Genomic DNA, 17,071 nt, shown 5'->3' on the forward strand with positions numbered 1-17,071 from the left:
ATAGATATTGGGGAAAAGCCTTTTCTGACATAGCTTTCTGATAGTTCAAGGGATTGTTCGGTATCGTTGTATAGCATAAATGTGATTCAGTAAGTGTGGCATTGCAAATTTCTTAAAAGCTGTGAGTGTTTTACCTTGAATATTATATAATAGTACAGACTTTACTTTCTTCTTTTATTTCCAAATACACTTCTATGTGATATATTAGAACACATTAGCTCATATAGACTGTAGTGTAATCAACTAAATATAGTTTTGTAGGGTTTTTCCCCAGCACTTTGAAGACCAAACCACACTATATTATGGCACTGAGGATTCGACCTAACATTTCAGCTAAATTTTCTTTGGTAAACATTTTAACGATTGCTAGGTTTTCCTCTTACAATATCAATCACAGATGGTTTATAAATGATGTGTGTGTGTTTAGTATGAAATACTACTCAAAACAGTCATTGGTCATATATTTTCAAGAAGAAATTAAACCAGTTGTGAGCAGGAAGAAGCTATATCAAGATCATATATAGAACGAAAATAAAACAGAAAAGAGGAATAAGAACAGGGGAAAAAATTACAGTTGTAAAGGTGTTGGTTCGGAAATGTTCTGTTTTTTTTTTTTAATTTTATTTATTTGGCTGCGTTGGGTCTTCGTTGCTGCGCGCGGGCTTTCTCTAGTTGTGGCGCACGGGGGCTACTCTTCATTGCAGTGCGTGTGCTACTCATTGCGGTGGCTTCTCTTGTTGCAGAGCATGGGCTCTAGGCGCGCGGGCTTCAGTAGTTGTGGCTCGCGGGCTCTAGAGCGCAGGCTCAGTAGTTGTGGCGCACGGGCTTAGCTGTTCCGCAGCCCGTGGGATCTTCCCGGAGCAGGGCTCGAACCCGTGTCCCCTGCATTGGCAGGCAGATTCGTAACCAGTGCGCCACCAGGAAAGTCCCTGAAATGTTCTATTATTATACAAGATAATCAGTCACCAAGCTGAGGATATTTTCTTTCATCAGCATATCAGCTTTGTTTCCTCTGTGAATTCCGCACACAGGATGAGTGGTCACTTGGTCCATGGGGACATTGAAGCACTCATGACGTGGCCCCTGTACCAGATCAGCTTGCTCACTTGCTTTAGGGACACTTTTCTTGAATGTTTCCCCTCCCAAAAGAAACCCATCCAAAATACAGTAAACCTTCTCAGAATTAGGGATGGTATCAAGCTCAAGTGCACAGCCAAGGTCCTTGTCAGGTTTTTCCAGGTAGCAGTGGGTTGTTTCCAGGGCCCCCAGACCCTGTCCTGACCCTCAGTGGGACAGCAGACACACAGATGAGCACGTCTTCCGTGAACATTCCTCTCCTCTTACCACTCAAGAAAGCTGCACCTTTTAGGTTTTGGTACTTAAATGGTTTGAACGGTTCTCTTGTCATCTTTTCCTTCTCTTTGTCTGATAGTGGAATGTACCGTTTCTGCAGTTGAAACTCCCCTGTGACGAGGAAGCAGTGTAAACGCCTGGCGGCCGCGGGCAACAACTAGAGGGCCCGGCTGGTGGCTGCTGCCACTTGCCTCTGACGAGTGTCTGCATGGTCAGTTTACTCTTAACGCGTCTGTGTCTTTACGTGAAGCGAGTTTCTTAGACACAGCAGACAGTCGGATCTTATTTTTTCATCCAGTCTGACAATGTCTTTCTTGTAGTTGGTGTGTTTAGACTATTGATGTTCAAAGTAATTATTATTATTATTTTTTAAATTATTTATTTTTATTTTTGGCTGCACGTGGGCTTTCTCTGGTTGTGGCGAGCGGGGTCTACTCTTCGCTGCAGTGCATGGGCCTCTCACTGCAGTGGCCTCTCTTTGTGCAGAGCACGGGCTCTACGTGTGCAGGCCCCAGCAGTCGTGGCACACAGGCTCAGTAGTTGTGGCCTGCGGTCTCCAGAGTACAGGCTCAGCAGCTGTGGTGCCCAGGCTTAGCTGTTCCACAGCATGTGGGATCCTCCCAGACCAGGGCTCAAACCCGTGTCCCCTGCATAGGCAGGCAGACTCCCAGCCACTGCGCCACCAGGGAAGCCCCAAAGTAATTATTGATGTAATTAGATGAATATCTATCATATTTGTCATTGTTTTCTACGTGTTGCCCTTATTCTTTGTTCCAGTTTTTGTCCCCCACTCTTTTTCTGCCTTTTGTGGTTTTAATTGAGGATATGTTTCCATTTTCTCTCCTTTCTTGGCATGTCCATTACATTTCTCTTTTTACCTCTTTAAGTGGTTGCCCTACAGTTTGCCATACACATTTACAGCTAATCCAAGTCCACTTTCAGGTAACGCTGTACTGCTTCACGCGCGCTGTGCGTGAGTGCGTACCTTGTAAGAGCATCCCTTGTGTCATTGCTGTCATTCATGCCACTTGTGTAAGCACACATAATCGAATACATGGTTGCTGCTATTACTTGGAGCAGCTGTTATCTGGAAGATCAGTTAAGAATAAGAAAAATAAGTTTTTATTCTCCCTTCACCTACTTCTTCCTCAGTGGTCTCTCTTTCTCTGTGTAGATCTGCGTTTCTGACTTATATCATTATCCTTCTCTAAAGAACTTCTTTTAACATTTCTTACAAGGCATGTCTACTAGCAATTCCTTCAATTTTTGCTTGTCTGAGAAAATCTTTATTTCTCCTTTTTGTGTGTGTGTGTGTGTGGTGTGTTTGTGAATAGTTTACTTTATTGAGATATAATTCACAACCACACAGTCACCCATATGAAGTGTAGAATTCAGTGGGTTTTTGTATATTCTTACTTGTACAACTTAATACATTTCTTTTTAAGATCACGTGTCTTGCCTTAATTTTTATTTTTCTTTCTTTTTTTAATATCTTTATTGGAGTATAATTGCTTTACAATGTTGTGTTAGTTTCTGCTGTACAACAAAGTGAATCAGCTATATGCATACATATATCCCCATATCTCCTCCCTCTTAAGCCTCCCTCCCACTCTCCCTATCCCACCCTTGTAGGCGGTCACAAAGCACCGAGCTGATCTCCCTGTGCTATGCGGCTGCTTCCCGCTAGCTGTTTTACGTTTGGTAGTGCATATATGTCCGTGCCACTCTCTCACTTCGTCCCGGCTTACCCTTCCCCGTCAAGTCTGTTCTCTATGTCTGCGTCTTTATTCCTGCCCTGCCCCTAGGTTCATCAGTACCATTTGTTTAGATTCCATATATATGTGTTAGCATGCGGTATTTATTTTTCTCTTTCTGACTTACTTCACTCTGTATGACAGACTCTAGGTCCATCCACCTCTTCACAGATAACTCAGTTTCGTTTCTTTTTATGGCTGAGTAATACTCCACTGTATATATGAGCCACATCTTCTTTACCCATTCATCTGTCGATGGACACTTAGGTTGCTTCCATGTCCTGGCTATTGTAAATAGACCTGCAATGAACATTGTGGTACATGACTCTTTGAGTTACGGTTTTCTCAGGGTATATGCCCAGTAGTGGGATTGCTGGGTCATATGGTAGTTCTATTTTTAGTTTTTTAAGGAACCTCCATACTGTTCTCCATAGTGGCTGTAGCAATTTACATTCCCATCAACAGTGCAGGAGGGTTCCCTGTTCTCCACACCCTCTCCTTCATTTTCGAAGGATAACTTCTCAGGAACAGAATTCTAGGTCAGTAGGTTTTTTCTCTCGATGCTTTCCATATTCCCCTCCACTCTCTTCTTGCTTGCTTGGTTTCTGATGAGAAGCTAGATGTAATTCTTACCTTTGTTCCTCTCTAGGTAAGATACTTTTTCCTCTGACTTGTCAAGAATCTTTCGTTTGCCTCTGATTTCTGTAATTTGAGGATGACACGCTTGGGTGCAGTTCTTCGGACACTTACTGTACTTGGTGTTCTCTGAGCTTCCTGAATCTGTGGTTTGCTGTCTGACGTTAATTTAGGGACATTCTTAGTCATTATCGTTACAGATATTTTTCTCCTGTTCCTTTCTCTCTTCTCCTTCCGTGCTCCAGGTGTGTGTGTTACACCTCGCGTAGTTGTCCCACAGTCCTTGGATGCCCTGTTGTTTTCTTTCCCCCGTCTTTGTTGTCTTTGCCTTTCAGTTTGGGATGTTTCTATCGAGACATCTTCAAGCTAAGAGGTTCTTTCCTCTGCAGTGTGGAATCTAATAATAAGCCCATCAAAGGCATTCTTCATGGGAATTCCCTGGTGGTCCAGTGGTTAGGACCGGCGCTTTCACTGCCAGGGCCTGGGTTCAATCCCTGGTTGGGGAATTAAGGTCCTGCAAGCTGCTCGGCATGGCCAAGAAAGGGGGGGGCATTCTTCATTTCTGTTCCAGTGTTGTTGTTTTTAAATCTCTAGCATTTTTTTCTTTTTGGTTCTTAGGATTTCCATCTCTGCTGACATTGCCCATCTGTTCTTGTGTGCCGTCTACTTTATCCATTAGAGCCCTCAGCAAATTAATCATAGTTGTGTTAAATTCCTGATCGATAGTTCCAGCATCCCTACCACGTCTGGTTCTGATACTTGCTCCCTCTTTTCAAATGTGTGCGTGTTTTTCTTCTCCCTTTGGTTTGCCTTGTCATTTTTTCTGGATAGCCAGACATGATGTCCTGGGTAAAAGGTAAATAGGCCTCAGTGACGTGGTGGCGAGGTGTGTGGCGGGCGCGTTGGAGTCCTGTGACTAGGCTCTGTGGGTGAGCCTGTGCCCCCCGTGAATTTGGCCAGAGTTTCTGTGTGTCTCTCCTCCTTTACGTGGGGCAGGACTGGAAGGTTGAAGTGGGCTGCCGGCGAGTGTTTCCCTTCCTCTTGGGCAGTTAGACTGTGGTTAACTGGTTCCCCCTGAGGGCACAGCTTGTCAGGAAGATCAGGGCTCATTTTCCCCCTCGCCCAGGAGCAGGGAGCCAGGGGGGTAGAGGTGAACCTCAGAATTGCAGGGCCTCCCTGGGACTGGTCCCCTGGTGACCCTCAGCCCCGCCCATCCGTCTCCAGCCTCGGGACAGCGGTTTGCCCTGTGGCATCACCTCTTTTCTCTTACAGTCTTTGAGATTTCTGGTCATTCAGCTTTTTAACCCACTTCGGGGTGGAGTGGAGACGTCCAAGTCCTTCCACGGGGAAGCTGCAAGTCCCTCGGAAGGTTTTGCTTCTCAGTTTTGTGCACACTGAGCCCCCAGCGCTCCTCAGTTACAGTGTCGGTTTTCTACCCAGTAACCCTTAGCTGATTGTGGATGCTGTGCCCTCCGCTAGGCGCTGCCACCCAGAAGCTGAGTAAAATGGGCCCTCCTTGGGCTCAGGGCAGGGCGGGGTGGCATGTTCTGTGCTGTGAGGTGGCTGTGTTACGGGGCTCGGACAGGAGGAGGCCGGGGTCGCTGGGGCGCAGTCAGGAGCACATGTCCGCTGGCGGCCAGCTTTCCAGAGAGAGAAGTGGAGAGTGACTGTCTGCTACTGTTGGTACTGGGACTGCAGGGTAGCGGGGGTGTGTGTGTGCACGCACGCTTGTTTGCTTGCCTTCTACCTTATTTTTTCCCTGGCCAGAGTGTGGGAGTTGAGATTGGAATCACAATTTGTTTGTGGCCCCAGCTCTGCCAAATATTAGCCCTGAGTTTTGGGGGGAATTCATTTAACTTCGCTGAGCCTCAGTTTCATCAATTACAGTATGGAAGAGCAGCTTCTGTAGCTCACAAAAATGATGGTGTGAAAAAGTGTTCTGTGAAAACATTACATTTTTACAAATATCAGCTTTTCAGATGTGTCCCTAAGAGTGTGTGTTTTTCCGCTTCTCGAGTCTGAAGTTTCCTTCGAGTTTTGGTGGTGACTGTCTTTGCCGGGCAGCAGTCAGGCACAGCCGGGTATGAGCCGGGACAGCCCAGCTCCCGCTGCTAGTAGGCCTGCGAGCCCGCAAGGGGCCACCGTGAGGTGGGCTTCTCCTGGGTTTTCTCCTGCGGCATGTGCTAACCTAAATACTTACTGTGAAACATTTAGATTACATGAAAGATTACTGGGGGAAATGTCATCTGTAATAATATTAAATAGTTTGAATAAAATTAATTTTGGGGGCTTCCCTGGTGGCGCAGTGGTTGGGAGTCCTCCTGCCGATGCAGGGGACGCGGGTTCGTGACCCGGTCCGGGAGGATCCCAGCTGCCGCGGAGCAGCTGGGCCCGTGAGCCGTGGCCGCTGAGCCTGCGCGTCCGGAGCCTGTGCTCCGCAACGGGAGAGGCCACAGCAGTGAGAGGCCCGCGTACCAAAAATAAATAAATAAATAAAATTTTGTCTACTTTTTCCGACTTGAAGCTTCTCAACTCTGTTTTAAGAACTGCAGACCTCAAAAAGTTTATGTTTGTTTTCATCAAGGACGTTTGAAGACTGTCTCTTGGGAACTTTTAGGTCAGAACTGGTTAGAACAGAGTGTGGGAGGTGACACATAGTTTGTGATCTAAAATCAGTTAAGTGGGTTTTGCAGCTGAAGTAGTTTCAGTGTAGTAAGGGTTTGGTTTAGTGTTTCATGAGATCTGTTTATTTTATGTGTGAGTGCGTGTGTACTGCACTGGGTTTAAAATGTATTCTTTGTGGTCTTGGTCATCACATTAGGTGGAAAGTTACTTCTCTGAGTCTCTCTCACAGTATTTTCTTTGGGGTTTATTGTTGTTTTTGTTTTATTTTTATTTTTTTGGCTGCGCCTCAAGGCTTGTGGGTCTTCGTTCCCCGACCAGGGATCGAACCCGGGCCCTTGGTGGTGAAAGTGTGGAGTTTTGACCACTGGACCACCAGGGAATTCCCTCTCTTTTCTTATTTTAGGTTAATAGCGATCTAAGAGGCATTTGGTCGTTAGTACCCTGTTTGACTGAATGTAGAGAAGCAAGGTATCTGTGTTTGTCTTTTCCGGTGAATACTTGAGAGAGAGATCGTAATGATACGGGTTGGCTGGTACACGCCAGGGGACGTGGGTCTCTGAGTTACCAGGGAGTGGGGTCTTGGGAGTCGGCCCCGGTGTCCTCGGCTGGAACAGTTAAGTTCATTGGCCGCTGTGACCCTGCGTGTGAAACACTGCTTGAAGTGGCAGAATAATTTGTAACTGGTGTGAACCAGAACAAAACTCGAAGCAAATGTGGTTAATACAGACGTGGTAAAGCACTGCTGCACTCTTTGAAATGGTTCTTTGAGTGATCTCCAAGCGGTTTTTACTTCGTTCCTACCACTAAAACCAAGGTTACGCTTACATTTTATCTTACGTTTATTCTACAAGAGTCCCTTTACCTCCATATTTGTTTCCTCTCTACTTCCCTTTTTCTTTGAAGGGTTTCATGAACACATCTTTGTGTATTTGCTTGACGAAAACACCAAGAATAACCTTTTCCATTTGCTTCTTGCTGTAAACTGAGGAAAAAGCACCAGTGTGGAAGTCTGGGGTTGGGGGGAGCCTTGGGCTCGAGCGTTAGGGGAGCACAGTTGACGAAAGCGTGGGCCCTGCAGGTAAACGGCCTGGTTAGATCCAGTCCCAGCTTTGGACTTCCGGCCAATTACTTACCCATCTCAGTTGCTTTAGTTTCCTTATCTGTGAAAGTGAAATGAATTAATTTCAGTAAAATATTCAAAAGGACACTGGCGTCCATTTCTCACAGCAGCTGAGGGACCTTGGGCAAGTTACCTGATCTCACTGGGCTTCATGTGTTTAAACAAAACATAGTTTTCTGATTCTTTGTACATATTTATTTACTTATTGGCCGTGCCGTGCGGCTTGCAGGATCTAGTTCCCCGGCCAAGGATTGGCAGTGAGGGTGTGGAGTCCCAACCACCAGACCTCCAGGGAGTTCCCCCTTCATGCATATTTAAACTCTAGTTGGTCCCAATCCGTTTTATATTTTTGAGCCCTTGAAGTTACTCCTTTCTGTTTTTTGTATCAGTGGGACTAAAGAGATAGCTGTTTCCAGCAATACACATATTTTGTGCTAAAAATTATTTAAATTGTTGGAATGGATCTAAGGCTGGCTGTAGATGTTAGTCCCCTGATGTGCTAAGTTTTAGGTAAAGTATTACCCAAAACAGTGCTTTATCTTTTATTGAAAGCCTAGTCTTCATTAATGACAGTAATTGTCAAGAGAGAGGCCTCTATTTTTATATTTTTGCTTCAGATGACCAGGAGTGAAAGTCTCAATGGTCATCTATTCTTTCTTTAAAACTTCTTACTAAAAGCACAAAATTTTTGGTGAATCGTCATTAAAATAATCACGTCCCAAATACAGAAATAAGTCGTAAGGTAGAGAGTCCATGACAGCAAGGAAAGATGCAACTAAGACTGACTGGCTTTGGGGCCATATCGTCACCCAGAGTTGTCGCTTGACAACCGTGTTGATCCAGTATCTTGGTTGGATGAAGAAGCCTTCCAGATACAGGGTGAAGAATGTTCTGACTCTCAGCTCTGAGCTGTTAAAGATAAAGAGAACAGTAGTTCTACGCTAAATTCTGTTGTAGTTTGTTAACTTTTCGCTCGTTTCTTCACGATGCAACTTGTGAAATTTCCATTTCACTTGTTTTGGCTTCGAGCCCTAAATAAAAAGTAGCAAAGGTCTCCTTTCTGAGGATTAAAATTTTTACCTGTTTTATTATGGTTCCTTTGTTTTGCTTTTGCTTTTTAAATCAGTTCTTGCTGTTGGAGGTTCTGTTTTTAGCCCTTGGTGGAGTTCCCACTGGTGAGCGCGTGGATCTCTCTGACCCTCAGGCCCTCGGCTGCAGACGTGAGTCTAAGGATAGGGGACACAGGGACCATATTGCTCATCTCCAGACAACTCGAGTGTGACCGGATCACAGAGCAGAACTGCTCTGCTTCGTATAAACGGCACCGTAACCACAAAGTAGAGTGGGAACTGGTTTGCTTGCATATGCTTCGCAGACTCCGTAGCATCTGTGGGCGTCGTCCAGACTCTGGGTGACTTCCCGTCTGTCTCCGCCGCGAACCTCCTGGTCCCCGTGTGTCCCCTGCCTTAGGGCTGCCGGTGTCGCGGTGAAACGTGTGCCTCCTGTGTCGGTCTTCATGTCTAGATGGTGAATTTGTCAAGAACCAAAATTGAGTCGTGTTCTTCCTTCTGACCGGAGCTGACACAGCCCCCGCAGGGAGCCTGGAGCGCCCGTGGCCGTGTCGCTGCTGTGTGGCTCCCGCCGCCAGGAGGGCGGGAGGCCTGCGTCCCCCGCACCCTCCCCATCGTCGGGGCGGCTTCATCCGTGACCGAGTGGCCGATGACCGTTCCCTTGCCGTTGAGTCAGGGCCGTGGCGTCTGCTGCCGGCACCTCCCTGGTCACGGCAGGCTGCTTCCCGTCCCCGGCTGATGTTTCTGGGCCTCTGCTGGGCGGTGGCTCTTCCCCGCTCCTCACACGTCCCTCCGCCAGGCGCCCGCACCTCCCCAGCTGCCAGCAAAGCACGTCCTTCCCTGTCTGGGCTCCTGACGGCACCAGCCCGGCTGAGCGATAGATCCCTAGGGCACAAGCTGCCTGCCTTTTTCTCCGCTGTGTTGCATTATTTATTGCATTAAATGTGTATAAATTGATTAGAATATAAATCAGCTTTTTGCTTTTTCAGCTTTGAAGAAACTGGTCAGAGGATCGTCTTGTTAAAAATTCTTCCCCTGTGTTGGTCTACAAGCAAACACGTTCAGTCCAAAAACTGTAGGTTTAAACAGTGCATTTATCCCTGGAAGTTCAGTTTAGGAAAGGGGCTGCCTCCAGATTTACATTTACTTTAGGTCTGTTTCCCCTTCTTTGCACTGACCGCCCCCTCATCTCCTAGGGCGCTGTCTTTGCCCTGGAGCCAGAGGACGAGGAGCGCCCCGCGGGCGCCGCGGAGGACAGCAACGACATCTACATCCTGCCCAGTGGCGGCTCCACGCTCGCCAGCCCCCCGGAGTCTCCGACGACTGCGACGGCGTCCTGGCAGGCCGAGGGCTTCCCCGTGTCGCTGTCCAGCAGCCAGAGCTGGCGCACCGAGAGCCCACCGGTGTCCCTGGGTCCCGAGTCGTGGCAGCAGGTCACAGTGGACCCCGAAGAAGTCAAGAGCTTGGACAGCAACGGGGCTGGAGAGAAGAGTGAGAACAACTCCTCCAACTCTGACATCGTGCACGTGGAGAAGGAGGAGATTCCCGAGGGCGCGGAGGCGGCGGCCGTGGCGGCCCCTGCCCTGATGGCGGCCGGGGAGCCTGGTCCCGAGGGGTCGGCCGGCCAGCCAGCCAGTCCCACGACATCTCTGTTCGTGGAACTCGCCCAAGAAGAGGCGGGAGCGGCCGCGTCCGGAGCTGCCGAACTGGAGCAGGAGGGGGTCCTGCCGCTAGAGCCCCCGGTGGAGCCCCCAGCAGCCCCGCCGGGCAGAGGGCAGGTGGCCCGCGGGTGGGGGGAGCTGGGCGCAGGGCCCTCCCCGGGCGGCCCCGAGGAGGCTGGCCCACCGCCCGAGGGCAAGTCCCTCCTGCTCCTCGGGGGGGCAGCCGCCGCTGTTGCCATCCTGGCGGTGGCAGTTGGGGTGGCACTGGCTCTGAGAAGGAAGTAGATTTTTCGGAGCGAGAACACAAAAAGGTGTAAGGTTTTAGTTGTGTCAACTGGACTGGAGCGGCCAGAAGCTAGCTGGACATCCCTTGGACACTCCAGGGTCAGGAGGACTTGAGTCCGCAGGGCAGGGGGCCGACCCACGTGTTAGGGCTTGAGCTGGAGGCTGCGCACAGTGGTCTGATTGGAGGTCCCAGGCCTGGGCGCCTGCTAGGTTCAGGGTCTTGTGTGTAAAGTGCCCCCCGCCTGGCGTCCACAGCCCCTGGGTAGCTCCCGGGCCTGGGGCCTGTGCCCTGTAGGGTGTGCAGCCTCCGCCCACCAGCCCTGTAGCGCCTTCCCCAGTGGTGACAGCCCCACCCCACGTGTCTCCCCGTGTTGCCAAACGTCCCCCGGGGATAACGTCATCCCCGTGAGAGCCACAGTCTCAGAGCGAGAGGGTCCCCATGGGGGCGCCTGGGGGGCAGACCCCAGGCAGGAGGGCGTGGCTGTGGGCCCCTCGGCTGCTGGCGCACTCCTGCCTGGAGTCTCTCAGCTCCTCTGTTCTTCCCGCCCTCAGTCCCGCAGCCCAGGTGCTCTGCTGGGTCTCAGCCGCCTCTCAGGTACTGCCCTGCCCGCCTCGCCCCAGGGTGCCCCGAGGCCCCATGCAGAGGGCTCGCCCGATGCTTCCCGCAGTTCCCCTTGTAAAGATGCTGCCTTTAGTCTTTAAACATACAAGATGGAAGAGACCTGGGGCCCCTCTCCGGGACTGCGGGGCAAGTTTGTCTCCGCGTCGGAAGCTGGAGGGTGGCTTAGCTGGCCTGTCGAGGTTGCTCGCAGCCCTTTTGTCTGTGGGCACCCTTGAGCCGACGGGGCCTCGCCAGCCGGCAGCGTCTCTCTTGCTGGGCATCGCTGTCCGTGACCTGGACTAGCGGGATTCCCAGGTTCTGGCCTCAGCCTCCTTCCCAGTCAGGCCGCTCCTCGGCGGTCTCTTGCCAGGTGATAAGGGTTTCCACACGCGGGCTTACAGACCAGGGAATCATAACCCTCATTCAGTACACGAAGTCTCCTAAATATCACTGAAGTAAAAAGCAGGGAAGAGATGCTGCCCTTGAGGTTTCTCGCTTGGCTTCAGAGTTCCATAACGGAGGCTTACACTGAGCTCCTTACGGCGCAAATGCCAGAGTGACAAACCGTAATGATCACGGTCAGCACGTGCCCGTGGAGACTCAGCATAGCCTCATCCGCTGACCGCATCCCTCACGGGGGGACCGTGTCTCATCATGCCTGAGGTCAGTGTCACGGATGGGGACACACGTGCTTGAGACAGGTCATCTCAGATTTATCCTAGTAAATGTAACAGGTTACTTTTTAAATCCTGAAATTTGTAATAAAATCACTTTATCCTGATCACCCAAACTTGATGTTCTAAATGTGCTTTATTTGTTTTAATTTATTTTTTTAAATTAAATATTCTTCCTAAAGCGATACTGTTTAGAAGTTGGTCAGAAAGGTCTGGAATGTGTGTGTCTGTGCAGCTTTACCAGGCAGTGTATCGTGCGTTCTGAGTTTTTGTGTCTCGTTGGGGAGGGATGTTGGTCAGGGTCTTGGTGTCCTTCACTGAGGAGCCAGAGGTGAGGGAAGTGGGGGTTTTCCTCGTGTGTTCCGACTGCAGCACTGGTGCTTTGTAGGGGAAGAGCGAACTGCTGAGTTGTCTTCATTCTCTTCCCTTTTATGATAGAATATTCTCTTTCCAGTGTTTACATGTAAACTCTGGATCCTCAAGCCCATTGGCTGAACGCACTGAAGCACTAACAGGAGCCGGTTCGTTTCTGAGCTGCTGGCGGGAGGGCGGCTGGCGGGAGGTCTGCGCTGCGGAGGCTGAGGTCTGCGTTCTCCACGGTGGAGGGGTAAGGCGGGGCCACACTTTACTCAGCAGTGACCCAGACAGCGTGGCCTTCAAGCACGGGGTTCCCGAGTGATAGGAGGACCTCAGCGTCCCCTCTGGTTGCGGACGGGAGGAGGGAGCGCCTAGTAAGGACTGTGGTGGTAGCGGCTCCCATGTTTTACTGTGACGTTAAAAACTGCTTCTCAGCTGCGCACCCCCTTTTTGGTGGGACTGGAACATCTGAGTCTAAGGTAGAGGGAGGGTGATGGTGGGACGCAGGTGTGGAACTCAGACTCGTCACCCTCGTTTGAACTGCTGTGTTGGTAGGTCCTGCAGAACTCTTAACTGCTGTATTGAATGTAATGATTTCTGATCACTTGGCAAAAGCCACTGAAGGTTTCTTGAGAAAAATACCAGGATTAAAGAATGCTAGTTTATGTTCTCTGGAGTAAAGTGGTGACAACTCCAGGGCCTCAGAAACCAGTCAGTCCCAGTGTGCCTTACGGCCATCAGCACCGCCCACAGAGAGCCTTCTAGATGAAAAGCCATCTGCTGACCATCTGGTTCCCAGAGGCTGATCCTCCGCTCGCCTGTTCTCTCTCCCTGGGTGTGAACCGCCCCTGTTCATTTCCCATAGAAATTCACTTCTTCAGGCTCTTGCTGATTCCTGCTAATATAAAAGCTGTGCCTGTTCCTTGCCTTTTCCCTGAAGGCTTGGCATGGGGACAAATGTCATACCCGTAGAATTTTTAAATTATTTTAAGAGATGTTTTGTAGAAATGAAAGGTATTGTAGGTAAGATTTTTTTCCCCCTCTTCTCTTAATTTCTTACATCTGTTTACACAAACTTTCCTTACCAAGAATTTGACGTGGTCATTTCATCAAGAGGGGCTGTCTGGTCACTTTGTAGAAACAGCTTCTAGCCTCTGGACCAGTTCCACGCAGGCAGTATCTCGTGTCAAGTCTCAGCAACACACCTGATGCCAGGAGAATGTGTCCTCTTCCCCAGAGGACCAGGATCTGTCCTTGATGGAGCCCCCCTGTTCTCCACTCCCCGCAAGGGTCGGCTGTGAGCTGGGCTTGAGTTCAGGGAGCGTCTCTTTTCCTTTCCCTAAACAAGGGTGGTCATTATCGTCTCAGCAGAGGAGCTGAGCGGTCATAACACGCCAGGGGCTGTCGGAGGGCCTCCCTCATCACGCTTCCCCTTTGCACCCCCTTGGGGTCACTACTATCCTGAAGGCGTCTGGCATCTGTGCGGCAGGCGACAGAGCTTCTGACTCAGGTCTAGGGCTTCCCCGGCATCTCCCATCCTTGTAACCTGCAGAGGTACCGGCAGGTACCCTGTCCCGCGTGGGGCGGCCCGTGCCCCGGGGAGGCTGCGGTTGGGCAGGTGCTGAGCCAGCTCCGTGGGACTGCACGCAGGAGCCAAGGTTTCCTCAGTCTGTCCCAGCTGCTCACCGCACGAGGGGCCTCTCCCAACATGGACCTGGCGCCTGGCGGTTCCAGAGCCGCCCCGCTGGACTAGGGTCTCCTTGGCTTCCTTGGGTGGTGTGGGGGACAGGTGCCTGTCTGTGCCCCCCGGGGTGCAGGGGGCGCCCACTCGGACACAGGCACGTCTTGGGAGCTGACGCTGGGAGCGCGGCCTAATGGGGAAGTCAGTTGCTGAAATGTTGATCCGCATCTCCCCTTCCTTCGCACAAGATAATTATTCCACCGTCCCGTCTACACCGCAAGCGCTGCTGTAGCCCAGGGGGCTGTTCCCCAGGCGTCCGCAGCGCCGCCAATCCCGCCGCCCCTCATGGCCACACCGCACCCTCCCGCGAGCTATTTAGAGCAAGTGTTGGCCTCCTTCCCCAGGGAGAGCCAGGAGGTGGGCCCCTCCCTGCTGCGTCTGGACGGCGGTTTCTGGTGAGAGAACTGGGTTCTTGGTTCTTGGTCGGCGCCGAAGGAAGTGACAACTTACTGTCTTCCTAGACCTGCTGTGCTCTCCTTGCTGTCACGCTTGTTCATTTCCTTCTTCAGGTTAAAAGTGCCTCTTTCTACCTGACTTGTTCCTTGGCTGCGGTCTGCGTATTATGGATTCTGACGCTATCATCCCTCCTAAGGCCTGTGGTGAAACGGTCACCGTGGTAACACCCTCTTCCTATGCGAGGTCCCTCTGCTCGCCCGCACAGCTGGCTTGTGGGTTATTCCGGCTCCGCTTGCCTTCATCACTGGCCTTCTGTGCTCGCTGGGGGAATGCAGCAAAGCGCAGCTCTGTGAATGGCGCTCTGTTGCAGGCGGCGCTGGGAGCAGACACCAGAGGATGTAATGAAATGAGCCTTGAAGACACTGATGTTCACACAGCAAGCCCCTGCCTCGACTCGGGAGGGCTGCCTCCAGACCATCAGCCTTGTCATCTTACATACGTACCTATGTGGTTTGACTGCAGGTTCTGAACCGCTAGCAACACCCAAAGGCCCACTCGCACAGCTGGTGAACTTGCTGAATAAAAGCGGCTCCGGGGCTGCAGCCCCGAGAAGCAGCCCAGCAGGAGCCGGTCTGAGTACACCGGATGGGTCTCTGGACTTTCAGTGATGCCGAGCACCTTTTGTTCTCTTAACCATCACTTAATTCAAATACTTAAAAAGCAGGATGAAACGTTCTCTTAATTAAAAACATCTCAATTCTGTCCACGAGGGTTGTGATGTAAAATGCACCAATTTCCAGCATGTACCCGAGTCCTGGTAGCCAGGATGTGCTCAAGGCTGGAATCTCTGTATGACGCTGGCTTGTGGAGAAGAGCGGTCATCTTGCTTTATGACCAAGAAAGTATATCTGACTTGGTCTGGAAAAACTGACACCAAAACATGTATAAACTGCATTAAAACGGTGGCTTACTGTATTAATGTACGCAAAACAGTGGCAGGTAAAGATGCTGAGACAAATTATTTATTTACCTACTTACTGCACCACACGGCACGCGGGATCTTAGTTCCCCAACCAAGGATCAAACCCGTGGCCCTGCAGTGGGAGCGTGGACTCTTAACCACTGGACCACCCGGGAGGTCCCTGAAAAATTTAAAGTATTGTAAGAGATAGTCTGGGATTATTCGGTGCTTTAGAGCTCCTTTCTCTTCCATTAGTTTATAGAGTTGACTACTTGAGTTTAAATTGCTCCTGGGCCTGGAAGAAAGTATCTCCCTGCTGAGACACATTGTACTGACTGATCCCTGTGCGATTCACCCTGTTTCCACGGTGACATGAACCCTTTAAATCTAGAAGATTGTTTCCAGAGGCACAGCCACACCTACTTGCTTTTAGGACTTGCAGCATTCTGCAGGTGTCAGCCCGAGACCCAGCCCTGGGGTGCTGTGTTCGATGCTGATCCACGGAGTCATTTTTCTTTTCTGGTAAGTTTCAGCTCGGGGCACAGGGAAGTGGTTTCGGTGACAACGTATTTATCAGGACTTAATTACTCGTGTCCGAGTTGTCCTTCCCCAGAGCATCATGGTCACAGTAACAAGGCGTTTCTGTTACTGGTGATGTGAGACCTGGACCCTACCCACCATTGAACTTGGACACAGACCAACCCTAGTAAACACTTAGCGCTCAGAACAGACCGGGCTGTGTTGCTTCTAACAGTAAGTACTCTGGTTTACTCTGGTGCTAAGTGATTGCGTTTTGTTATTGTATTCTTTTTTTTTTCAAATTTTATTGGACTATAGTGTTTTGTTTTGTTTAACTTTATTTATTTTTGGCTGCATCGGGTCTTAGTTGCCCCGTGACATGTGGGATCTTAGTTCCCCGACCAGGGATCGAACCTGCATCCCCTGCACTGGAAGGCAGATTCTTAACCACTGGACCACCAGGGAAGTCCCTGTTATTACTTGTATACCGACTGTGTGTCTAGAAAAGGGAGCCACCACAAATGCTGTCTAACCGCTCTTTCACCTTATATGCCTAGAGACCTTTTCTCTCCATAAGCAGCTTCATAGGTGCAGATGAGCTGGGGGCACGGCTGACGATGAAAGTGTAAGACTCTTCACAGACATGCCCCACAGGACAGATGCAGTAGCTTCTCCAGTAGCTTAAAATTTTTATCAAAACCTTGACTTCTTGGAAAGAGAAAAGGGTGCGTTTAGTTACATGATTTTGGAAACTGGTTGACATAGGCCTTGAAATTACCTCCACGTCTTTTAAATGCCTGTGGTTCCTGACTCAAGTAAAAGGAATTCACAGTGAAAAAGTCAAACACACAAAAGTCTGATTTTCCTGTTAAACGTTCGAGTCCAGAACCTCTTGTGCTGCTTGGTTTCTAAACAGGAAGACCGAGTGCGCCTGAGCCAGCGGGGCTGGGGTCACCCTGAGCCGGGACGGAGCCACGATGCTGCTGGCCAGAAACCGGTCACCCACAGTGGGCCAGCGGGGTGCCGTGGGAGCCGTGGGGCTGGTATGGGCCACTGACCGATTCTGGACCGGGTGCCCTACATCAACGGCAAGTTCAAGGAAGACGATTAATTAAACCCATCCCCTTGGACCCCTCCGGTATCTGGTGGTGCTGCCTTCGTCCATCTGCATCTGGAATGGCCCGGGCTCTTGGGATGAACCTCGAGGAAATACACGGTGAGAGATTTCCTGTGTTGGTGGAATTAGCTTTGGTATGTGAATATGTGAACACACACAGCATTAAACCTCTCTATGAAACCTAAAAAAAAAAAAAAAAAA

The 17,071-nt window shown here is 50.2% G+C and overlaps 1 protein-coding gene and 1 pseudogene across 2 annotated transcripts in view; both read left to right on the forward strand.

Annotated features, from left to right (window-relative positions):
• Positions 1-11,895, forward strand: part of BCL2L13 (BCL2 like 13) — a 65,913-nt gene extending 54,018 nt beyond the window's left edge. For both annotated transcript variants that reach the window (XM_032646830.1, XM_032646829.1), the window contains one exon: positions 9,755-11,895. In XM_032646830.1, coding sequence (XP_032502721.1) covers positions 9,755-10,504 — 750 coding nt within the window. In that variant the 3' untranslated portion in view covers positions 10,505-11,895. The remainder of the gene's footprint in view (positions 1-9,754) is intronic.
• Positions 11,896-12,044: 149 nt separating this feature from the next.
• LOC116761092 lies at positions 12,045-17,071 on the forward strand (annotated as a pseudogene).

Source organism: Phocoena sinus, chromosome 10 (assembly GCF_008692025.1).
Source record: "Phocoena sinus isolate mPhoSin1 chromosome 10, mPhoSin1.pri, whole genome shotgun sequence".
Classification (NCBI taxonomy): domain Eukaryota; kingdom Metazoa; phylum Chordata; class Mammalia; order Artiodactyla; family Phocoenidae; genus Phocoena; species Phocoena sinus.